At 42.8% G+C, this 25,199-nt stretch overlaps 1 protein-coding gene across 1 annotated transcript in view; it reads left to right on the top strand.

Annotated features, from left to right (window-relative positions):
- KHDRBS3 (KH RNA binding domain containing, signal transduction associated 3) overlaps positions 1-23,892 on the top strand; it is a 162,470-nt gene extending 138,578 nt beyond the window's left edge. The window contains exons 8-9 of the mRNA XM_024129440.3: positions 21,372-21,430; positions 23,271-23,892. Of these exons, the coding sequence (XP_023985208.1) occupies positions 21,372-21,430; positions 23,271-23,362 (151 nt within the window). The 3' untranslated portion in view covers positions 23,363-23,892. The remainder of the gene's footprint in view (positions 1-21,371; positions 21,431-23,270) is intronic.
- The last annotated feature ends 1,307 nt before the right edge of the window (positions 23,893-25,199 follow it).

Below are 25,199 nucleotides of genomic sequence, written 5' to 3'. Positions count from 1 at the left end.
GATGCTCCGTATGGGTGTCAGCCATAGACTGGCAAGAGTGGGTGAGCAGCCATAGCCTTTCCAAGGGTGGGCACTTGGAAACAGGAGAGACCGAGACGGGGGCCACGGCTGCCACCAGAGTCGTCACCTGTGTGTGAAAGGCCTCTCTCAGCTATGACTTCTACGCTTCACGCACTGTAATCATTTTACAACACTGTTTTGTTGCAGAAAAAAGTTTCTCTGCGGAGGTTTTACAAATTAGGAATTTTTTCTCCCAATTTTCAAATACCCAAAAGGAAAATTAGAGTACAAGTGAGAGTCCCTACATAGAAAATAGAAAATTCAGCATAGTTCAGCTACGTTTCCCCATCGATGTTTGTGATGGCCTCCATAGCGTAAAACAAAATGTAAAACAAAGCATTGTTTATCTAACTTCACGCATTTAATGAGTAACAAGCTGTCATCTACTACTGTGAAGAGAAATATGAACTATTCTTTACAATACTGGAGTTATTCTAATATACATTGGCTCAGAAATAGTTATTGATTAATTCCTGTGGACACACCGCTCTGGAGTAGCTGTGGTGAATTAAAAAAGAGCAGGTGATAAAGGGCCTCAGCCCTCAGGGACCTGCACCTGCCCTGACATGACTAGAGCCTTCACAGAAATCATAGTCTGACTCCTGGAAGCCCTTTGTAAATGTGTCTATTTCATTCTAAACTAAGTGGAATTAGTTTTCATTTGATATCTTATTTATAATCCTAATAACAGTCGCAATTGTATAGCATGATGACTCTACTTAATAATACAGTGTTGAGTTCTGGAAATTTGCTAAGAGTAAATTTCAGGTGCTCTCATCACATGAAAAAATGGTAACTGTGAGAAAATCTGTTAATTATCTTGACTGTAGTAATCATTTCACTGTGTTTTTGTACCTTATGTACAACTTTTCTTCAAATTTCACAATATTTTAATCTGTGTTTCCGAATAATTGTAAATTCTCCAAGGAGATGTTTGAGTCCTCTGATGATCAGTCATAAAGAAGGTAGAACAAAAAGGGTTTCCAAAAAGTGCTCATAACCCCCTGAGCATAAGTGGATGACTCTGTAATAAAAAGTTTATTTTCTGGCGGGTTTAATGTTGAAATGCTAATTTCCCATAGCACTTTGTGGCTTGACCGCACTTTTGAGTACCTATTTCCTTTCATCCTCCAGAATGTCTATGATTTTCCTGAAAACACTTAGAAATACTGAAAAAGGGAATTAGAAATAATAGCTGCTAGTTTTGTAGCGCCTGTTAAGTCTAGCACTCAGCCATCTGCATCCTTTCTCTACATTATCTCTAGTTTTCACAGTGGCCCTATGTGCTAAGCTGTTCCATGTACAGAAGTTGAAGATGTGATGTTTAGCAACTTTCCCAAGAGTACGCTGCTGAAGAGTACTGAAGCTTAGGTTTTTGTCTGACTCTAAAAACCATTATCCAGCTAAGAAAAATTTTAAATGTAAAATCATTGACTTGTTTTTGTGACAGAACAACACCTCAGCCCCTTTACCCAAATAGGCAGAGTAATGGAAGCTGTCAGAAGCTACGAGTACTCTTGGTGTGTTTTCAGGTGCCAATTCCAAGGAAGGCAATGAGACAAAAATTAGTGTTGCCTTATGCCCAGCTGTCTAGTTTGCTGTTGCTTCTGTTGGCAGCTTTAGCATTGTATGTGCAGTAATGTCTTCTCAAAAGCTGACTTGTAGAGGTCTGAATATAGTTTGGAATTTTCACTTTGGAAATGATGACCTGGTGTTTAGTTTAGGATATAACATTTAAACATCAGTAAAACTGTCTTTTGGAAGATATTGCTGTGTTGTATCAGGGTTGGCTGCTTTGGATTTTTAAAAGCAGTAATGGTTTGGCCTGGATTAACCATGCCTTGCAAAATTTTTGTGAAATATACTTTTACCTCGCCTGGGTTTTTGGCTACTTGCAGCACAAGTACTGAAGGAGTCTCTTAGCACAAACTAAGCCGTATAGCTATTGACAGACAGATACTGCTAACACAGTATTATATAGACATTGACCAAATAGAGACACCCACCCAGATTATACTGTAAAACTGTAAATATCTAAATTCTCAGTCGAGGACCATATGGTAAGAAAAAACAAGGAGAGATAGCTATAGTGAAAATGAAGCTACAACCTAAAAGGGAAAAGGGAGGGAAAAGCCCAAGGGCCAAAGTTTTAACATGTATAAGTATTGCTGTTAATAATAATTACTATGCATTGACTACATCTACTGCAGCATTGGTTGTATCAAGATAAGTGTGTGTGTGTGTGTGTGTGTGTGTGTGTGAGTGCACGTGCACACAAGCATGTATTATCCCCTCTGGTCTTAATTTTAACTTTAAAAGGTGGATATTCTCATCCCCATTTTTTTCTTGGGAAAACTGAGACACAGAGAGAGGTTTAGTAAGTGGTCTGAGTTACACATTTAGTGACATTACTCATCTCAGTCCATTTTCTTTCTACTGTTGTCTTGCTTCTCAAAGAGTCGTACGCCTATCACTGATGTTTCACAACATGATTTCAGGTGGTACATGGCAGACTTTTTTTTTTTTTTTTTACAGTTTTGACAATTAGATTTTAAAGTTACTGGAAAAGTATAATTACCATATCAAGCACATGATTTTATGAATAGTATTGCTATAAATAAATTACAGTAAGTTGAAGTTAAAATAAAATCAATATAGAGAGGAATATGAAGTCACTAACAGGATGAGTGGTGGACATGGATGGGAAAAGTCCCGAAAGTGGTCCATGAAGGGCTGAAGTTGGGCAAACACTGCTCTCAGCACTTTTTTTCTTTTTTTTCAAGATTCATTAACAAATTTTGAAGGAATGAGATATCTATTGAGTGCTTATCAAGTAAGTGTTAGTTACTATATTAAATGCTCTCATGCCTATCATTTTATTTAATTCCCAAAAATGTCTGTAAGATTATCAGTTTTTAGTTTTACAAATAAGGAAACTAATGTTCAGAGTGTTTGAGCTTGACCAAAGTCACGTAGCTAATAAGTAGCAGTCAGGCCTCATATCAAGTTCTCTTTAAGATCAGGTTCTTCTGCTTAACCTGAAAGCAGCTAAGATGGGGGTGGGGGGGGGAAGTCCCTACAAATACAGAGAATACCAGAATGCCTGAATTGGCCACGTGGAATCTTCAGACATGATCTCCACAAGTGGATGAAACAGCAGCAGGGCAAAGGCTTGCTAATGGCAGTAAATCAGTTGCCACTGTCAATTCACTCTTTCATGTTCTTGAGAATACATGAGATTGATCACTGAGGGTTGTGGAATAATGGTAGTATGTGAAAACGGAGTCCACCGGGGAGATGTACTACATCGTTTGGATTTAGCACTGCCATCTGCTTAATAGCATCAAGAAGACGACAGTGGTGCTTATGATCACCCACTCATGCCGGTGACAGATGCTGCGGGGAGTAGAGTAAGCATTCCCGGAAACGAGGCTCCTCACCAAATTGTAGATTGTGTGATAGGCTTTCTAAAAAGTGGGTTTGTTGGTTATCACACCACCAGTTTAAAATCTTCACTATAGAATTTTAAGTTCTGTTAAATAAGGATCTACTTGGTGAATCTCCCGTGTTTTCTTTCCCCATGTTTCATACATTCTTGAAACGCATTTTTATTAGTTTTAGAATAATTTTCCTGACGAATTCTGCCCTCTTTTTAGTGAAAGAAGATGATAGAACTTTTGTATAATTCTTGACTCTTACAATTAGTCACATGATTTAGTTTAAAAGACTTGTGGGCTATGGAACCACACAAACCTGCATTTGAATCCCAGCTGCGTCGCTTCCTTACCTGTATTATTTTGGCCAGGTTACTTCTTTGAGTCTTCATTTCTCATCTGTAAAATGACAGCAAGAATATTTGACTTGTGAGATTGTGATTAAATGAGATAGCAGATGTAATGTGCATAGTAGAAGTCCAGTTAACTTGCAAAGATAATGTACTGGGTGCCGCACGCTGTTCTAAGCATTTTACAGCCTTATTAAGTAGGTTACTATTATTATCATCCCATTTTATAGATGAGGAAATTGAAGCACAAAGATTATGGAATTTCCCTAAGGTTACTGGAGAGTAAATGCTGGGGCTGGCATTGAATGCGGGCAGTCTAAGCCCTCTGCTGTACTGCCTCTCTGTGTAACCTGTTCTTATCAGTTTAGTTATCCCCTCTAGCAACGTGTACAGTCTTTTCCTGAGGAAGACTCCAGTCAATAAAATCTCAGCAAAGAAACAACCTGCATAAAATTATACATGCCATTTTGATTCCCCATTTGTGAAATAAAAACTTATTAAAGGCTTCATTTAATTCAGATTGTTTAGAGTTCTAAGATGTTTGGAAGCACAGATTTGAGGTCAAAGCTTGAAGTAACTGGTGAAGGATGATTTATAGTAGAGAACGTCAGTGTGCTTGAATTTCTCAGAATCTAGTCAAACCTCATTTACTGGACTCACAACTCCAGAAGCAGAAATAATTCGCACATGATGTGGATGGTGTTTTTCCCTTTTATTTGACATCCTGAAGGGATGTGTTCTTTTGGAAAGTAATTTACAAGTGTCCATCAAGACCCTTGAAAGTGTTTGTAACCTTTGACCCAATATTTGCACAATAAGTGCCTGAACTTAGTTATATAACCAGTGTTTGACAGTGTAAATATATTTAAGACCTCTTTAAAAAGAGTAAGCAGTTTCTGGCAAAGTTCAGGGAAAGTAATATGGCACTTTAGATATGGGGAAAAAAAAACAACCTATGCATATCAGCTTGGCCAAAGTAATGTAGATAAAAGAGCACCTCAATTAAGGCTGAATCCAGACTTGGTTAAATGAGAGTGAAGGGCAGGAAGGCCTGGGTTTGCATCACAGCTCTGCCACTTGCTAACAGTGCAGCTGCGGTCAGGTTACTCTACCTGTGCTTCAGGTTGCTCATCTGTAAAATGGGGATGATGATAATAGTAACCACCTCTTAGGTCGTTGTCATGTTAAAGGAGTTAATATTCAGTATGTGGAAAGCACCTGGCACTTTGTATATGCTATCATTAGCTAATCATTAAAATTCTATAATATTTTATCTAAAAGCCTTGGGGCTGTAAGTGTCTTACACGTAGAATTTTTGAATTTTGGAAAGATAGTGTGTTACCTTCCACGTGTTATACAACTCCGGGCGGGGGGTGGGTGTCTATTTGTGGTTCTCCAGGACAGTGATTGCCCCTTGGATTATTTGACATTTATGATCAAGGAAAATGTGATTACCGAGGGATGGAAAGCACATGTGGCAAATTGAAAAACAAGGGGATTTCTGAAGGGGAGGGTGGTTGGTGTTCAGCCTTCGCAGTTTGTAACCCTACCAAGTATAACAAATGGTTAGTGCTAGGAATTAATTTTTAAACAGTACAGATTTAAGGATTAATAACAGGACTCTCCCTTCTATTAGAAGCCATTACATTAGCAGGGCCTCTGTTGATCTGGCCCTGATCTTTCTCTGACCTCATGTCCAGTCACCCACTCATACAATCTCACCTTATATTGAATTGTTCAGTCATGACTCATTTATAATTTGCTCAGTTACACACAAAGTAGATCTCAAGGCATAAATATGAGAGTAAATTTAATTTCGTCAGATTCTTCCTGGCCCCTTCAATCATTTTCTTCGCTTACACCTTTTAAAGACATTGCAGTTGTTCGGCACATTTCTATAAAAATTACACGCAGTGTTTTTTAGACTTTTCCACAATGATGCAAACAGGATAATTTGCTTTTCTTTACGTTTTAGTGCTTTGCTCGATTGCTTGCAGCAGAGCAAAGGTTCCTTGACTCGGTGGTTCCCTCATCCCACAAGCTTCCTTGATGCTCTCTCTGCCCCTCACATCCCCTCCCATGTTTACTAAGTACTCAGCCAGTCTTCTGTGTTTCCACAGTACTGTATGCTTGCCTCTGTTTGCCACTAGTACCTGCTGGACTTGAGAATCTCTCTCCTTTTTTACAGAGAGGCCCTCAGTGGCAGAAACCCTCTTGTATTTATCCTTCTATCCCCAGTACCTAGTGTGGTGCCGATCAGAGAAGTGACCTGTCTGTGTTTTTCACTTAAATTGATAACATTCAAGAATCCTGCATCTGTTCTAAAAAGAAGTCTGATACCATTGAATGTCTAATGTGAAAATGCAGGTAGCCCTCCTTCAACTTGGGCTGTATGGAAGAGTCACTTATACATACAGCCTAAAAAAAAAAAGTAGGCGCCCAAGCCAATCTCCTGTTTATTGTTTTTAATCTGAGTCTTTGGATAGCACAGCTCTCTGAAAAATTTTAAACTCTACAGTTAATTTTTATGAGCAACCAAGGTTGAGAACTACTCTTCTTGACTAGTAAGTTCTATGCAAATGAGATATTATATACAAAGCACTTTTCAGAGTGCCTTGCAGATAATTGCTAAGTAAATATTTGTTTCCCTAATAAATAAATCATTGGCATGTCTTCCATTCATTCATTCAGCAAACTATTGAGTACCTACTGTGTGCCAGCAACCATCCTAAGTGCTTGATAAGTACCAGTGAACAAAAAGGGATAAAGAATGTGCCCCTGTAGAGCTTCAGTTCTAGTGGTGGTCATGTTTAAATATGGCAGTCGTGTTCAGCCTTCTGGGAAGATGATTTAAGACTTGAAGGAGGTAAAAGAGTTTGTCTAAGGGTATATCTGTGGGAGCAGTGGTCTGTGCAAAAGTCCTCAGATGGGAGTGTCTCGTGTATTCTGAAATCCTTGAAGTCATAATTTCCTTCCATTTGAATTTGTAATTTCAACTTCTCCTAACAGAAAACTTGAGATTTCCCTTTGGAGTAAGGTATTTTTGAACAATTTGGAAGAAAATGTTTTAGCATTTCAGGAATGTGTTATAATAACTTTTTCCTATCTAAAATTAATCCCAGTATGATTAAAGGAGCTTGCAAACTTAAAACTGTGAAGTTATAGGAGAAGACTGTGGCCTGTACATGCTGATATCTTGGCCTGTAGCAACTTTGGTAGGCAGAATAATGGCTCTTAAAAATATCCATAGACTAATCTTCCAAACCCGTGGATATGTTCTCTTACACGGCAGAAGGGACGTGCAGGTATGATTAAGTTAAGAACCTTCAGGTTCTTTTTTGAGCAGGCCCATTGTAATGACGAGGGTCTTTAAAAATGAAGGTGGGAGGAAGGCAGAAGTGTCAGAGGAAGAGGTGGCCATGGGAGAAAGGTACAGAAAGATGCAGTGCTGCTGACTCTGAAGATGAAGGATGAGGGCCATAAGCCAAAGAATGTGGGCCACCTTCAGAAGCCAAGATGGGTAAGAAAACACATTCTCCCCTAGAGCCTCCAGAAGGGAATGTGGGCCCGCCAATACCTTGATTTAACCCAGGGAGACCTGTGTGCAACTTCTGTCCTATAGAACTATAGCATCATAAAGTGTGGGCTGCTTAAGTTGCTACGTTTGTGGTCATCTGTGACAGCAGAAATAGAAAATTAATAAGCAACCAGCAGCCTGACAGAAGAAGAGAGATGTCCTTTACAGATGTAAATCTTATTTATCTAACTCTCTCTCTCTCTCTCTTCTTTTTCATAAACCTCCAGCATTCAATTATGAATAAAAATTATGCAATAAGAAAATACGACCCAGAGTCAAGAGAAAAAATGGTTAGTCAAGAGAAACAACCCAGATATTAGAATTGTCAGACAGGGTCTTAAAATTGGTATGTTCAGTATGCTAAAGGATATTGTGCGAAAGGTGGACAGCATGAGTGAACAAATAAGAATCTAGCCAACAGAACTCTTAAAAAAGAGCCAAGTGGAAATGCTAGAAGTGAAAAATCACAGTGTCAGAGATGAATAATTATTTCAGTGGGCTTATTAACAGATTGTACACCATAGAGGAAGTAGTAAGAGAACTCAAAGACAAATTAATAAAAAGTATCCAAACATGCAAAGGGAAAAAAAAAATGAAGAGTAAAAGGAGCATTGCTTGTGAGATCTGCAAGATGAGGTAAAACAGTTTAACATGTTATTGGAATTGCAGAATGAGAAGAGAGAAAGTGTAGGGTAGAAGAAGTACTTGAAGAAATAATGACAAACATTTCTAAAATTAGCAAAAAACACCACCACATAGATCCACGAAGTGCAGAGAACCCTAAGGAGGATAAATATGAATAAAAACACACCAAGGTATAACATACACCAATTGCTATAAAAAGAAAAGATTGAGAGCAACCAAAGGAAAAAGAAATATAAATGTAATCAAAATATATGACCCTTTACATCAGGTATTTTCACATAGCATTATGTTTTTGAGGTTCATCCACATTATAGCTTTTATCAGTATTTCATTCCTCTTTATTACCGAATGGTTTTCCATTTATGGGTCTACCATGTTCTGTTTATACATTAACTAGGTGACGGATACTGGGGTTTTTTTCAGTGTTTGTCTATTGTGAATAGTGCTGCTTTGAACACTTATGTGCAGATCTTCATGTGGACTTGTGTTTTAGCTTCCCTTAGATAGATATTTAGGAGTGGAATGGCTCAGTCAAATATTAATTGTATGTTTAACTTTTTAAGAAACTGCCAAAACTGTTTTTTGAAGTAGTTCTACCATTTTAAATTCCCACCAGTGGTGCATAAGGATTCTTAAGGATAATTTTAACCAAAATGTTCAAGACCTCCATACTGACAACTATTAATAAAACATTGCGGGCCTCCCTGGTGACACAGTGGTTAAGAATCCGCCTGCCAGCTCAGGGGACACGGGTTCGAGCCCTGGTCCGGGAAGATCCCACATGCCGCGGCGCAGCTAAGCCCGTGCGCCACAACTACTGAGCCTCCACTCTACAGCCTGCAAGCCACAACTACCGAAGCCCACGTGCCTAGAGCCCGTGTTCCACAACAAGAGAAGCCACTGCAGTGAGAAGCCCGCGCACCGCAACGAAGAGTAGCCCCCGCTCGCCACAGCTAGAGAAAGCCTGCGTGCAGCAACGAAGACCTGACACAGCCAAAAATAAATAAATTAGAAAAAAGAAAGTTGCTTATAGAAAGTAGTGAAGACCAAACTAAATGGAGAATACCCCATGTTTTTGAATTGGAAGACTCAATATTCGTAAAGATATCAATGCTCCCTGAAATTATCTGTAAATTCAGTACAATTCTAATCAAGACCCATGCAGGTTTCTCTCTCTCTCTCTCTCTCTCTCTCTCTCTCTCTCTCTCTCTCTCTCTCTCCCTCCCTCCCCCACCCCCACCCTCCCACTGCTCTCTCGCACGCGCATGCTTTTTTTTTGGTGCAAGATAACAAGATGGTTCTAAAATATGTGGAACTTCAGAGGACCTGGAATAGCCAAAACAACCTTGATAATGAAGAACAAATTTGGAATACTATACTGACTTCCAGATTTATAAAACCACAGTAATCAACACACTGCAGTACTATGAAAGGATAGATCACAGGTCAATGAAGATCCACAAATGGACTACACTTAATTGCTTTCAAGGGCTCCAGAGCACCTCAGTGGGTGAAGGATTGTCTCTTCAATAAGTAGTGCTGTAACAATTAGATACACGTGTAGGTGAGGTTAGCTTTGATGCCCCCCCCCCCCCGCCAAACACACGCACGATTTAGATGGTTCATGACTTCAGGTTAAAAGTTAAATTTATGAAGCTCCAAGAAGAACATATTGAAAAAGACACAAATCATAGAAGAAAATAATTTACAAATTTAACTTCATCAAAAGTTAAAACATCTCAAAAAAAAAAAGTTAAAACATCACATAATCAGAGGACAGCATGAAAAAATACATAGATAAGCCGCAGCCAGGGAAAATATATTTGCAACACACAGACACACACACACACACACACACATATATCTGACAAATGATTTTTATGTAAACTATATAAAACTGTATAGCTCAATAAGAAACATATAAAACTATATATATTCAAATGGCCAAGAAGAATATGCAGAGGTGCTCAAAATTACTGGTCAAGAAGGAAGCACAGATGCAAGTTGAAACCTCATCAGGACATGCTGTCCTCCCACTGGAATGGCTGAAACAAAATTGTCGACAGCACCAAACGTTGGCATAGTTATAGGGCAACTAGAACTCTCTCATACATGCATGAAATGCCACAACTGTGGAAAATTTGGCAGTTTCTCTAAAAAAAAGTTAAACATATATCTGCCCTGTAAACCAATAATTCCACTCCTAATAATTTTATCCTGGAGAAATGAGACTGTGAATCCAGGAAAAGCTTTATGTAACAGTGTTCAGCATAGCTTTATTCGTAACCGCCAAGAGCTGGAAACAGCCCAGATGCCCTTCCACAGAGGACTAAACTGTGATGTATTCATATAAGGGAATGCTACTCAGCCAGAAAAATGAATAAAGTCGTGGTAGCTGCAATAACATAGATGAAACCATAAGAAAACTTTTAAAACATACTTCCTACAAGGCTTTCAGTGTGAGTGAGTTATCGTTTCGTAGTTATCCACGTAACTTGTCGCTAATAGTACATGAACGTTTTAGTAGGCGAGACAGGAGGAGGAGCAGGGAACAAACAACGTGGAACGGTCCCATGAAGGGAACTGACTTGGTGTGTGCCGGTACTAGCTAGTCCCTCACGCAGGCCGTAGCCTTAGTCTGGGTTGCCTGAGGAGGGTGAGCCTGATGCCAGGCTCAAGAGTTTCCTAAGCCAGTTTGTCCTTACAGACCAGGATGCTCTCCGTACCCTCCACCACCATGGGGCCCCACCCAACGCCCCCTTAACTCCTGGAGCACCAGTAGTCTGCTTGCAGCCTTCCCCATCTCCACTTGCGAGCCGTTTCGTATCATTTCTTCACACTGTAGCCAGAATGATTTTTTTCCCCCAAATGTGTTATGATTATGTGCTGTCATAATACCAAGCAACTTCCCTTCATAACTGCAATTTTATATTGAAGTAATTCTCTGATCAATGTCTGTCTTCTTTAAATTTCTTTACTGTCATAACCCTCGGTTCCCATCCCAGTGCTTGAAACATAGAAAAAGCTTAATAAATATTTGTTGAATAAATATGGGGAGGTAGAATTTTGCTTCACATCAGTAATTTTAAAACAAAGTAGGTATTCCTATCTGAATTTCCTAGTGTTGATTTGAATTTAAATACAGTTGCTATAGGTAGTATAGTTTAAATTGTTTTAATTCTACTTATTTGACGAGTGAGACTGAATAATTTGATATGCAAGTTAGTGTGCTACCAGGGTCTCCAGAAACACTGAAACAAGGGTGCTGACCGTCCCCTACAAGGTCACATGGGTTCCCTCCACACTCATATATGTATTTCACATACATAAACAGTGTAGATCACAGTCAAATATCCTTAAAGAGTAACAGACAGTGGCTTTGAAATCTAACTCTTTGAAATCTAACCGACCGACCGATCCGAAATCTCCCAGAAAGGCTACCTCAATATAGCAGATGGAGGAGTTGACTGCAAAAACAAATTCAGGATGCCACGAATGAATCTCCTGAACAAATGATCCCATGAAATACTGTAAACTGCTTATAACGTGTTGATGGGCTGTTTTTGAATGCTATTCAAAGAGCCGAAGAATCCAGTATTGAAAGCTAACATGCCTTGGCACTCAGTGTAGTTGGACTCGGGTACTGACAGAGAGAAGTACTAATAAATAGGCCAGTGAACCCAACGTCCATTTTGTTCTCTGTCCAAAAATCTTTTTATGTTTTTTAAACTTGTAGGGACATATTTCATTGTTTAGAGATTAAATTCTCAGCAGCCTTCCCAGCCTCCTTCTGAATGGTGACTCATCCCTGACCCCCTTCCCACTCTCAAGACTTGCCCTGCAGTTCTGACAGACTGTCAGAACATTGACAGTCATGTTCTGTCACGTTCCAATTGGCAGTTTTGATACTTCATGCAAAGAATTCTCAATAAGATTTCTTGGGATGTCTAGTGATGATATATGTTACTGATAAATTTTTAAATTATCTTTTGCCAGAAAAGTGTTATAAAAAATAAGTCTGTTCCTTTCTGGTTTTTGCATAAGAAATTTTAGTTCTAAATGTTGGTGTTTCAGAGAAATTAAATCATTGTTGAAAGTAACAGCTATAGTAGAAATACTGAAGCTTGAGTCAAAGACAGGTCTAACCTTGAATCGCAGCTCGGTCATTTAGTGTGTGACCTGGAGCCAGCCACCAGTGAACCCCGTGGATCCTTGTGTTTAATTAATAAAGTGAATGGACGAAATAGCACTTACTTTCCTGAAAGTTAAAATTAGGAAATTGCAGAGAACTGTGCAAATAGAAGGAAATTATTAGTTATGGTTGGTATTTTTGTTAGACTTGTATCACTGAAGGTGCATTCCTCACTCTAGCAAATAAGCAGAAATAGATTGTATAACATCCAAATAAGACTCTGGGGAAAATACTACTCATTTAGAAAGAACTTCTACTTCAATAATATTGGTAACAGCTGTCCGTGAATAAGAGCTTAATATATGTATGTAACACATTATCTTATTTAAACCTCACAACAATCTCAGGAAAGATTTATTTTTAAGCCTGTTTTACAGATGAGAAAATTGAGTTAACGTTGCCCAAGCTTACACACAGAGCACATGCTGGAGCCTAGATTCTGACGATATGTGTTTGCTTGGCTCCAGAGCCTGATTCTTAACTATTAATTCTATATTGTCTTCCAAAATGATTATAATAAGACGAGAAACCTGCTGAAAAGTGAAAATGAGTATACAGAGTAAATTTAGCCTCGCATACACATCACGTCACAGCCTCGGTACATGTTGCTGTGAGACACACACCCTGAGTATCACTGAAGCCTCTCTGCGTGCGTGCCTGCCTCAGGTGTACGGGAAGAAGAAAAAGGCACAGAGTGAACTGAAGAGACTCTTGTAGACAAAGCTCTTTTCCTTTTACTCTTTCATTTTTCTTGGAATATAATCAAAATTCATAGTTTTTTAAAATTGTATAGAACCATCTGCAATCTTCTAAGCAACTTTTGATAGAAAGAAATAGCACAACAGAGTGCTACAGCTAGAGAAGAGTAGCTTACAGAGTGCTGTTAAAATAAGCATAACTGGATATCCCTGCAGCAAAAAAATACAGATACTCAACATCCCTCATTTCAGAATTCTTGCACCACATTTTAGGACTGGGATAAGCTCTGAATTAACCATAAATTCAGACGAATTAGAGGTTTCATCTCTAGTGCAAGAATGTTAGCAGCTACAGACTAATGGGAGAAACTCTTTGTAGTTACTAAGGACCCAGGCCTCTCCCTCTGTTTTCACTATCCTCACCCTTGCCTTGTGACCTTAGGCTCACCTCGGTCTCAGGGTGGCTGTCACGGCCCCAGAAAGAGGAAGAGGAAGCCATACCCCCTGGGCGGGTCGGCCTTCTGTTAGGGAGTTTCCGGGGAACTTCACTTCCTGAAGCTCACTCCTATCTCGTTGGTGGCCTCATCTGCAGAAATGGATGAGAAACGGGGTTTTTGGATTGATATGTTATCACTAGCACTTCACCCTCAGTCTGACAAGGAGTCTTTGGTAAGAAAGAAGGGAAGATGCACACTGAGTAGCCCACAGCTGCACGTTGGTCCTTCCCTTTTAACGTGTATGTTAGCTTTCTTCTTCTAGATGGGTTTTCCTTTTTCTGAAATATAATGTACATACAGCAAAGAGCATAAACTCACACTTATCTGAAGCATGTACTTAGCTGAGTGAATGTTTCCAGAGTAGACACCCACGTAACCAAGAGAGCGATTCCAGCACCCAGACGGTTCTCTGGCTTTTTCTTTTGACTGTGGGATATCTCACTTCATCATCTCTTTTTGTCTCCCTGAATTGCATGGCTTTTCAAAAAAGCACCCGAACATATTTCTTACTATTCGGCGAGTGTAGTGATTGGTAGTTAAGTTAGACAGCGGTGGAAGTCACCTGGGGGAGTGGGAGGAACTAGCCTCGCGTCCTGACTCCCCGGCACTGTGGCCAGTCACTGCTTTCCCGTCACCGAGGCAGACCGGGTGTTGTTCTTCTGCTTGGGATGCTTTTCTCTGCCTTATTGTCTGGCTCTTCCCTTAGGTGGCAGTTTAGACCCCAAAACTGGTTCAGGCACCCCACCCCCGAGTTCCTGCAGAACTCTGGGCTTCTCGGGATCACAGTACTCCACTGGCCTATTTACGGTTGTCTGACTTGCACACTGGGCCAAACGTGTTTTGTCACAAAGACCGGATCCTGTTCACTGCTGCAGCCCCAGTGCCCAGCACATGGTAGGTGTTCCAGAAATATCCGCTGAACAGATGTTGAAACAAGGTGATATCTGAACTTCATAAATTCCTACCAAGAGCATCCTTCTCAAGAGAGTGTAAGAAGTGAGAGTTTCTCTCTTAAATGGTGGGAAAATGTTGTTTTTAACCTAAATTTATAAAATAGAGATGATACCAGATTGCGAGTTTGTTTTAAATATGAGAGAATTTGTGTGGAGTACCTAGCACAATACAAGGCTCCTACTAGGCATTCGATGATATCTAATAGATACTGTTTGATAGTATCTCTCTGTACTGTTTGATGGTATCTCTCTGTACTGTTTGATGGTATCTCTCTGTACTGTTTGATGGTATCTATCTATACTGTTTGATGGTGTCTGTCTATACTGTTTGATGGTGTCTCTCTGTGCTAAAGAGTGTTATGTTAGCTCTTGTCTGCACGCCTCTGCCCAGCACCACCCGATCCTAGTAGCTGGCGTAGGTCCTTTCACTGCTGCGGCACGTGCTTCACACCGCTCTGTGTGATCAGTCTTCCGGAGTGGTCTCTCACAGGAGGTGGTACTCTAGAGCTCTGAGGAGAACAGAATAAGAGAAAAAGGATTCTGAGTGTCTCATGAGAGATTAAGGTTAAACATGGAACTTTCTGGCAGGCCTGTCCACATGTGTTACTGTGACAGGTTATTCAGACTCTATTTCTGAAGTCTTTGAAAGCGCGAGGGAATCATTCTCTCAGATGGTTGAGACAGTTTGGCCTGAAGCCCGGAGGATGGATCACATGACTTCTCAAGGCCGATTTCCCCCCTTTGATCAGGCAAGTACCAGTAAGTTCCTGCACCTTTATAGTGAGGTCAGACTGAGAAGTTTTTCACGGTAGAGGTGGAAGATCCACCATAAATGGCAAACCGCGTGTCTCTGATTCTCTGGCAGACCCACGTTAACATTTAAAATCTCTTTATTTGACAGAGTAAGTGTTGCATCTGAAATGAGGCTTTGCAGACTTCATTACAACACCAGGGCTGAGAACAATCGCCGCCCGTTACCTGTGCGGAGGAAGTGGCCGGCGGCGAGGGGCGCTGTGTGCGAGCCCCCCGAGTCGTTGCTCACCCCGTCGCCCTGTCGCCCTGTCGCCCTCTCACGGGAGGCGCCGCTGCATTGCTCACCACCTCCCGCGCAGCACACGCTTTATTCACTCATTCCTGTTGCTGTTTTTTCTTGAGCACCTTTTACGTTTCAGACACTTGTAGCAGCTGCAACTCAAAAAGACTAAGCTGCCTGTCCAAGATCACACGACTTCCAAATGGAAGAACAGATTCAAAACTAAGTGAACCTTTAATCTGGGATCCGAGCTCTCTGTCCCTTTGCACGTATTCCCTAAGGGATCGCATCCTGCCTCATGGTTTGGAGTACCTTCTATATGGTGATGACTGCAGATTCATGTTTCCAGTTCAGACCTCTCCCCTGACCTCTCGATTTCTCTTCCCGGCTGCCTCCTGGAGGACTCCTCTGGGAGGTCTGGGAGGCCCGTCAAACCTGGCCTCTCCCAGGCCAAACTCCTGATGGCTTCCTGCCCAGAGCGCTTTCTGCCTCAGTATTCCCCATGTCAGGAAGTGGCAACATAGTTTCTCCCTGGAGCTGTGGAAACGTCCAGTAACTTCCCATCTTACTGAGGATAAAGAAACCAAAAGGCTTACAAGAAACCAAAGGCTTTCAGTGGCCTGCGTGACCCTGCATGACTCACCCCTGCCTCCCCCTCATCCCCTCTGCTCCAGCTGCGCTGCCTTCCTGGTCCCAGATGGACCAAGAATGTGCCTCCGTAGGGCCCTGGCACTTGGTAGTGCCCAGCCCAGGATGCAGCCCCTCAGGTGGCGTCTGCTGTGTGTGATCAGCTATATCACATCTACTGAGCAGTCCCATGACAGGCCTGAGAATTGACCATTGAATTTTAGCAACTTGGAGTTCATTGGTTACCTTGACAAGGGATGAAAATTTTAAGAACAGTAGTGGGATGATTGCAGTGTATTAGAAAGGATGGTCGGCATGATCCTTTTGAGGGAGGGGGTGAGACTAGAGAAAGGAAGTTGTAGTCAGAGTGGAATATACGAAATTGGAGCGAGGTGGGGGAAGACTGAAGTTACCAATATGACAAAATCTAGGATGTGACCTGGGAGTTGGTGGCCAAAGGAGACTAGAGACAGGATCAGTGGACAAGAGTGGTCCAGGGACTCGAGAGACCGGCTTGTTTGAAGGATTGTCTGCCTGCATGTGGAAAGCACCAGGACTTAGGACAGCGGTTCTGTCGGGAGGTTCAGAGCTGGGTGTTTGTGCGGTGGCGTGGAGCATCCTGGTCTAGAAGTGTCGGTGGTGTGTCTGTGGGGGGCGGTGGTCGCGAAGAGAGCCCTCACCCCCTCCTGCGCTCCCAGGGGCGCGTGGGCTGGGGGGCATGAAGAGGAGGGCAGGGCTGCCAGGTGAGAGCTGTCATCAGAGGAGAAGCAAGTTTCCATTGAGGAGGAAGGTAAGAGAATGTCCAAAGAGGAGGCTGAGAATATGTAAGGCGTTTTGCCCACGATGAGCCGTGAAGGAATTCCGAGGGCGCGGTCGGGATGGAGATGAGGACGGATGGGGATGAGCAGAACTTCACAAGTACTGGAGATAAAGCGTAACTAGTGGTCTAGAGTTCCCTGAGCTGCACCAATACAAGCAAAGGGCCTAATGAGATTAGTTCCAGTGACTTCAAACTAGAAATTCGTGGAGAGGCTTGAAGAGGTTGAAGGGATACGGGACAGATTCGTGTCAGGAGATCCTTCTTAATCCCGCTCGTGGAGACAGGGTGATCTGGGAGCTCGGAGTCTTTGTCCTCCTCTTGAGCGCCTGTCGATGGCTTGGGGAGATGTGGGCTTGGTCCCAGTGCTGCCGTTTGCTCCTGACCCCCCGTGTTTCCGTCCAGTGCCAGGCCTTTCTCTTGACTCTGGTTGATGGGATCGAGAACCTCGAGGAAAGCCAGGAATCATGCTGAACGTTTGGACTTCCTTCAACCCCTGATATGGGGTAGAACGCAGAGGACAGATAGAAGGCCTGGGGAGACGTGGCCCTGGTGCCAGTGAGGGGAGCCCATTCTTGATCTATTGAGGGAGGGGGCTTCCCTTGACCCCTTGTGATGGAGTTGAAGCATGGTCAGCCTAACGTGTTTTCTTGCATATTATTAATATTGTAAGTGTTGTACACATAAATGAAGAAATTTTTAGAATTTTTCCCCTTTGCCATGTGCTGGGTTTTTAGTTTATCCTTGGCAAATAGGACATGTCTTTGGTTAATAGACATTTGAGGTGCACGGAATGAAATGCCGCAAAAGCAATTCACATGGAACTGACAGGTACGAGAATGGGGCTCAGCTGCTCCCAGCTTCTTGGTTTGATGACAGTCTTGAAATAAATAATCAGAAACTGGGTGAAATGTTAGCAAATGTCAGTTTAAAGTTTTCACTTGTCAAAACTAAGATTGTCTTATCAGCAAACCATTGCAGGACCAAATTATGCTACCTTTTATTCTCCTGTTCATTGGGAAACATTCTTCATCCCTGATTTTTTTTATGCTGAACCATGTTAGAGCGCTTCACAGATGGACTTCCAGTCGACACTGATGTTCACTACTGCTCCCTTCATTTAATAAACAGGACTTAGTTTGGTCAGAAAGCGATTCCTGCTTATAGGTCTCAGTACCTGTCACTGACAGTTCCAAGTTAAACAGTGGGGACCTGTCTCAGTAAAGAGGATTCTTTTCAGTTTTATGAAGAGGTCACTCGCATTGTTTCTGTGCAACAAAGATACAATTTTAAAGAGCATCGCAGCTTTATGTGTCTAAGGAGCCATTACGATGTAACTTCTGACCTTTGGAAAGAGTGCTGTGTTTTTCAGAAGCAATAGCCAGTTTATTTTCAACAAAATGAGAACTTATGTTGACTGCTTGTGTCCAGATGCTGTGCGTGAGCCACGCAGAACGTTAGGGCTGCCCAGAGTCTGGGCAGAGTCCAGCGCAGTGGGGGATTCGGCAGGGGGAGGGGCGCCCAGACTCAGCGGGAGGGCGGGCAGCTGCCCCAAGTCTGCCCAGCCCTGGGGGGCCCAGGTTTTAGACTCAGATGTCTTGACCCGTATTTGGCAATGACATTTTATCAAAAGTTGCGCTTCTAAATTTCTATCCGCAAGATGAGAAAAACCTTCTACTTTAATAGCGGTTCTCATATTGAAAGCTATTAAATCTTAAGAGGTAGGGATGCCATATTTTTTTGCTGTTGCTTGTTTTTGCTGGATTTTTTTCCTTCTTGAATATGAAGGTCTCTCTGTTCCTTTTTCAGCTAGTCCCTCTTTTCTTCTCGCCATAAATGTGTATAATACCTGGATGGAAAATCAGGACTACAGAAAGGGAGAGAGGCGGAATTTGAGACCAGAGAGAGAACTGGGCAGTTAGCATTTGCCATGATCGTATGGCGTCGGGTTTCGCGTGGACCCTGACTCTGTCTCCGAGCGTGAAGAGGGGTCACGCGAGCCTCAGGGGAGCGAATAGGACATTCTGGAAGAGTGGCAGAGCAGGTGGGAGTCAGGCAGGACCCACCAGATTAAGGGGTCCGGGCACGGCGAGCGCCGTCCGCCTCCAGCGTGGGTAGGTGCTCAGCACAGGGCAGAGGTGCGTCCTGAGCCTTGAGCACAGCTGCTGCCCCGATGAGCTGTGTGACTCCGGGAGGGGGGCACCCTCACTGAGCCTTGTCTGTAGAAGCACAGAGATTCCACGTCGACCCGTGAGACCGTGCCTGTGGAGAAGCTGTCGGGATGGCAGGGGTCCAGCTCGGGCCCGCCCACCCCCCTCAGGCCCCCTTCCTCTCCCGGGGCTCTAGGAGTGAGTGCCGGCTCTCAGCCGTCCTCGGAAAAGTTGCAGGTCGCCGCCTGGTCTAATAGGTCAGTCGTGGGAGGGGCTGCTCTGTTCCTGGGCTCCAGTTAAAGCAGCCAGTGGAGCCCCCAGCACACTCCAGGCCAGAAAGCTCACACCGACACCGACACCGGCATGGTGCGGTGTATTGATTAGCCTGTGAGGACGTGATGAAACCAGGATAACAATCTGGCCTGTGTTTGCATATGGAGGAAGCATTCCGTACTGAGGAACATCCCAGCGCAGGCTTTTTATCAATGCTTATTCACCCTGCTTAACACGACTCCTTACAGACGCTCAGCTTGCAGCCTGCTTCCGCCTCTGTGCCCGCCACGCCGCGCCCACCGCTCACCCCGTCTTCAGCTTCACCCGGGCTCTCAGAACAAGCTCAGGCATCGCCGTCTTGTCAGGACACAGCAGAGGGCGGAGGTGCCCCTTCCTCTGTACCCAGGCACTCAGTTCCTGGAGAGCGAGGGCCCGTGGGGGCCAGGAGAGGGGTGAGACACGGAGGAAGGGCTGCGATGGGGACACCCCCAACCCTGGGAGGTGGCAGTGCTCTCTGAGGAAGCGGCAGTTAGGCTGAAGAGTGGGTGGGAGGCGCTTGGAAGGAGAGGGAAGAGGAACATTTGTGGCGGAAGGAGGAGCCATCCCACAGGCTTGAGGCAAAAGGGCGCGTAGCTCCCCGTCTCGGACCCTTTCTCTCATAGGACTTGCCTCCTTGGGCTGTAGTCGGTGGAGTTGATGATTAGCCTCTGGTGATATTTACCCGGGAAACCGAAGGTGGGAGGAGAGGACCGGGTGTGGGTTTCGCCGGTTGTGTCCCCTCTATGTTCCCTGTGAGGTTTTAGGCTGGCCTCCCAGCTGTCGTGATCTGCGGTACCCTTGTCTGTAAGATGGGCACGGCGGCCCCGCTTTCTCACCTCAGGAGCTGAGGTGACGGCTGCTCGTGGGGCCTCGGAGCTGGTGCAGGGCAACACCCACAGCATGGATTTTGTTACTCGCTCCTTGGCTTCCTCGGGTGTTAAACAGCTGAGCTGGATCATTTTCCGTTTTGATTAGAATTTCTTACTTGATTGCATCAAGTTGGAGTAATGAGAATGTTTATTTCCAGGACAATCCAGGATAACAAATTCAGGATGATTGTTTCCCTACAAAATTAAGAAGAGTGGGAAAGGGGAAAGCAGGAGAGAGTGCGTGAAAGCCCTCCTCAGATACTCAGAATAGCATTAGAAACTGGATTATACCCGCCGTGGTCGAGTCATCCAGATTTTCCACAGATTCGTTCCTGTAAAAGGTTATGCCTAATTCACATACTTCGTGTGTGTGTAGCCTGTTTTGCATCATCTACGGAATGGCCGTGGTGACAGACCCCCTCCCTCCCGGTGTCTCAGGGATGTTGTGCCTTGGAATACAGCTGTGCCTGTGCTTTGGAAAGATTCTGTCCTCACAGACTTGGCCAGGGCTGCGGACTGGACCGCAGGGGCCTTTCCCGCCCCTGTCACACACAGCCCTCCTGCTGGGCAGCCACTCCCGATGGTGACGGGATGGTGCCGGGCGAGTAAAACGCTTCGTCCCGGAATGTTGTTACTTTATTGTAAAGTGAACTGCCCGCGGGTCACACAGCATCGAGTTGTCTGGTCCGCAGGTTTGTGCCTTCCGTGAACTCTGCATCGGTTGGAAAGAAGCCGTGGCTGTCCTCCCTCCTGTCCCCTGCCCCTCACACGAGCCCAGCCCAGGTTCCGGGTGCACAGGCTGTGATTGTCCACCGCACACGCGTCTCCCCTGAGGCCACGCGCCCTTCCAGGACAGGGACTCTGCATCCCTCAGGCACCATCGGCGCACTCCCTGTGGCCCGGCCAATTGCTGCGGTTAAGGTGTCAGACACATTTACTGTGAATTAAAGTAGGGGGCCACAGAGGGGCCTGTGATAACTCTAAGGCCTCTGTCTTCTCTGTGGGAATTCCTTTCAGTGTTTATCCCTGCCCTTGATTACTTATCTTTAAGTTTTAGAATTCTTCCTCGAGTATGATTTAAACTCACATGCAAGTCAGTTTGTCCTAACTATGTTTTCGTCTTTCTCTGCTTGTTTTGTTTTGTTCGTTCGATACAGTGGTGCTGATTACTATGATTATGGACACGGACTCAGTGAAGAGACTTACGATTCCTACGGTGAGTAAATGGCCAGAGTGGAACCATAAATAGAAAGGTCATAGAAGCAGCTTAAAGATCCTAACTCGGGGGAAATTCATACAGACCGAAATTGAGACAGCAGCTCCCTCTCGGTTCATCTGTGCTTATCTAGCTATTTTCAGAAGCTCCTTAAGGTTTAAATTTAATATTTAAAGAGGACTAAAGACTTGCAGAAGATTACAGGAATTGAGATTCTAAACTTAGATTTTCTGTTTGGGATGATTGCCACCATGTGCTGATTTTCTCACTATTGAACAGTTTGCCAAACTGCAGACACTTGATAGAATGGCTCTCTTTGAAGTGTCTTTGCTTCTTGACAGTAAAGAAAATGAAGCAATTGAGACTACAGCCCTACAGTGATTCCACCACCCCCATCTTTATATTTTAATTTATTCGCAATCTCAAATCCTCTAAAAACATTAGGGTGGGAATCTTTCAGTAAAGGTTGTGGGAGCACTGAGCCAGGAAGGAGATGCATGGCTCTCTCAGGCTTACAGGGAGACATCGAAACCCCACTTATTTCAGTGGGAGCTGGCCGAGATGCCGGGGAACCCATGTCCAGAGTCTCAATATGCAGAAGGACGACAGGTTTGATTAAAAGGGCGGCAGCAACTTAAGGATACTAAGAAGCTCCTTTGCCACTGGGCAGAGATCAGAGAATGCGAAGCTTCAGTCAGTTGCAAAGCTCTGATGAATGCTTCCTGCCCAGTGCAAGTGAATCAGGATTCTCGTTAAATGGATGTTATGACATTTCTCTGAACATAACTGAAAAACGTTTTCCAGTGTTCCTTTTGAAGTGCATTTTGTTGTATCACCTGCCCCAAGCCTTGATGACTGCACCTTGGTTTTTTTGTTGTTGTTATTCGTAACAGACAAGAGAAATACCTTGGCTTGCTGAATGCTGTCTACTTAAATTGATACAAGTTAGCTTGAGGGAATGACGTTGATTGCATGTTTGTATCAAATAAGAGGTCATTTTCAGCGTTTTTTCCTTCACAGCTTTTTAAAATTGGGCTCCACGGACGCATGGCTTTTAAATCGCTGTGTGTTGCAGCACGGATGTTAACTGTTTGTTGTCAAAGACCCGCAGCTCACTCACGGCCCAGAGATGGGGGTGATTCAATGTCCCTCTGTTACAAATAACATCGTTCTGTATGGATTTAGTATTAGGATGAAAGCAATTTGACATTATGTCATTGAGATTATTTCATATCCAGGAAGCAATTTGACATTATGTCATTGAGATTATTTCATATCCAGGAAGTATTTTTGAGGCTTAACTCTCCACCCAATACAACTTTCATTTACTCTTTCTTTGAAGGACCTGTGAAGAATGAGGCATCATTTCCCCCTCCCAAGCTGCCCGTTTACATTTTGTGCTCCAGTTTTCTCTCCTTTTGCCTTCACACATTTTTATCTGTGTTTTCTTTGTTTTTGAAGAAGAAATCCAAGTGACTCTTTCCTATCCATAGATGTCTTCACGTTTAGCAAGAGGCAGTTCAATTTGCTGCTTGAGTTTGCGAGCATTTGTTAAATGAGTGGCCGAAAGGAAGTTCCTGCAAAGTTGGTTGCCATTTAAGATACAAAAATTGTCTTCCCGGGCTGGTAGGTTTTGCTAGTGGGAGGACCATTTTCCATTGTGTTCCGTAATTTTTTTTTTTTTTTTAAGCGAATTCCCTTGGGTATTTTTAGGACCTCAGGGGATACATACCTTCAGTATGGCATCTGCCACTGGTTCAGGGCTAAATTAGATTCTGAGCAATGAAGCCAGTGGGATCCCTGGCCGTGGTCTAACTGTGATTCCTCTGACTGACTTTAGGGCCAGAGGAGTGGACTGACTCAAGACACAAGGCGCCCTCGGCGAGGACAGCGAAGGGCGTCTACAGAGACCAGCCGTACAGCAGATACTGACCGTACTGTGTGATGTTGTGACACAGCCGGTCTCCACCAGTCCTGTGTGCTGTTCAAAGTAATTGTTTTCTACGAACAATCCCTCTTTAAATAAACCAAAATGCTTAACATCTGAATGGATGGAATTTAAAATTACTTTGTTGAAACATCAACCTGGGCAGAAAAAAAAAAAAGACATGTAAAATTTTGTTATTTCCAGTCTGTATATGAAAAAATAGGTCATCAAAAGGAAAAAAAATAACTTCGATTAACTAGTGTTAAACAAAAAAGATAGGTTTACTAAATATGTTAATCCATCCTTTTAACATAAGCCTCACCTTTCATTTTAAAGGTTTCCATAGAAATTTAGTTATTTTATCTTTCAGCCATATGCTAGTTTTTTTTTTTTTCTCTTGCCAACGTGCGTAAAAAGGGAAGCCAATTTCAAGTGCAAATAATGTGGTATTCTTTTGTAACTCAAGTCTTGAAATGTTCTGTAGTGTTAAGCAAAGTCTCCTCTTGCTTGATACTAAATAAACTTTTGAAAGAAATTTTGTGTGTGTGAGCTAACAATTTCATGTCTCTCTTATTTAAAAAGGCCTTCATAAATAGTGGTAAACAGGGAAAGGATTCATTTAACAACGCTTGTCAAAAAAGGGTCACACTAAACATTGTACAACTTATTTAAAACATGGTATAAAATTAAATGTACCATTATATACTCACCGTAGGTTTAAATGCTGTTTAAAGAGTCCAAATGGTATCAAGCTGCTTGAGTGGCACGTTAAAAACTACGCAAAACCAAATCTTGTTTAAAAACTGGTTTTAAAATAACTACTGATTTTCTGAAAAAGATGTGATCAGTTTTCATCTTGTTGAGCGTTTTTTCACTAGTGCAACTTTGGATTTTTTATGAGAATTTTGGTACCTTAATGAACACCTCGCTCCATGCTGGAAGCAATAAGCACAAAGCTTTTAAAGACATTCTGACTTGACTAATTGAGGTCGCACTCGCCAAGGCTGAGGATGTGTAACCCTTAAACGGTCTTCATTTTCAAAGGTAAATAAATCAAATAAGATTTTAATCTCACTTAATTTATCTTAATATAACTAATAAAACCAGGGAGGTTACAACTTAGCAAGTTTCATTATCCATTTTAGAAAGGTTTTAAGATCACCTAAATTCTCATTTTAAAAAGTTTAATTTGTTTTAGTAATCTAAAAAGCCTTAGTTTAGTCAGTTTAATTGGGGCCAATTATTCCCTATTAAACAAATGTAAAACCTCATAACTAGTTGTTTGTAATACATTCTTTGGTTAGTAATTGAGGGCACTTCTTAAAACTGACAAATATTTAATAAAGTTTTGCTTTAATCATTTGGCTAAGTTTTTTTTAATTGTAGATTATGTAAAATGTTTAATTTTTATTTTCTGAGGGGTTTCCTTCTCTTTGAGTAAAAAGGTCTTTTCTTTTGTTAGGAAATGTTGGCCATCTTGGAAAGTGAAAGGAAGGTTGTGTCCGTCCAGCAGACACAGGTGAGTGCCTTTGTTCCAGTCATTTGATGTGCTTCTCTGAAGTCGCGTGGAACATTTCCCACACTGTTCCCACCACCGGCACTAGTGACTGTGGCTAACTAACTTCCTGAATGTAAGCAAGTCAGACCCAGGGAGCTCTGCGTAAGCTGCAGAGGTGGGAGGCTCGGCCATCACACTGTGTAAGTAACTCCGTTACTTTGCTCAGTAAAAACGTAACAGGCTAGTCGGTAGCATGAAAAATTTTTCAAAAGTATCAAGTGAGGGCTTCCCTGGTGGCGCAGTGGTTGAGAGTCCGCCTGCCGATGCAGGGGATGCGGGTTCGT

The sequence above is a fragment of the Physeter macrocephalus genome, chromosome 15 (genome assembly GCF_002837175.3).
Source record: "Physeter macrocephalus isolate SW-GA chromosome 15, ASM283717v5, whole genome shotgun sequence".
Classification (NCBI taxonomy): domain Eukaryota; kingdom Metazoa; phylum Chordata; class Mammalia; order Artiodactyla; family Physeteridae; genus Physeter; species Physeter macrocephalus.
Note: the sequence above shows the minus strand (reverse complement) of the source record. Positions and strands in the feature narration are given on the sequence as shown.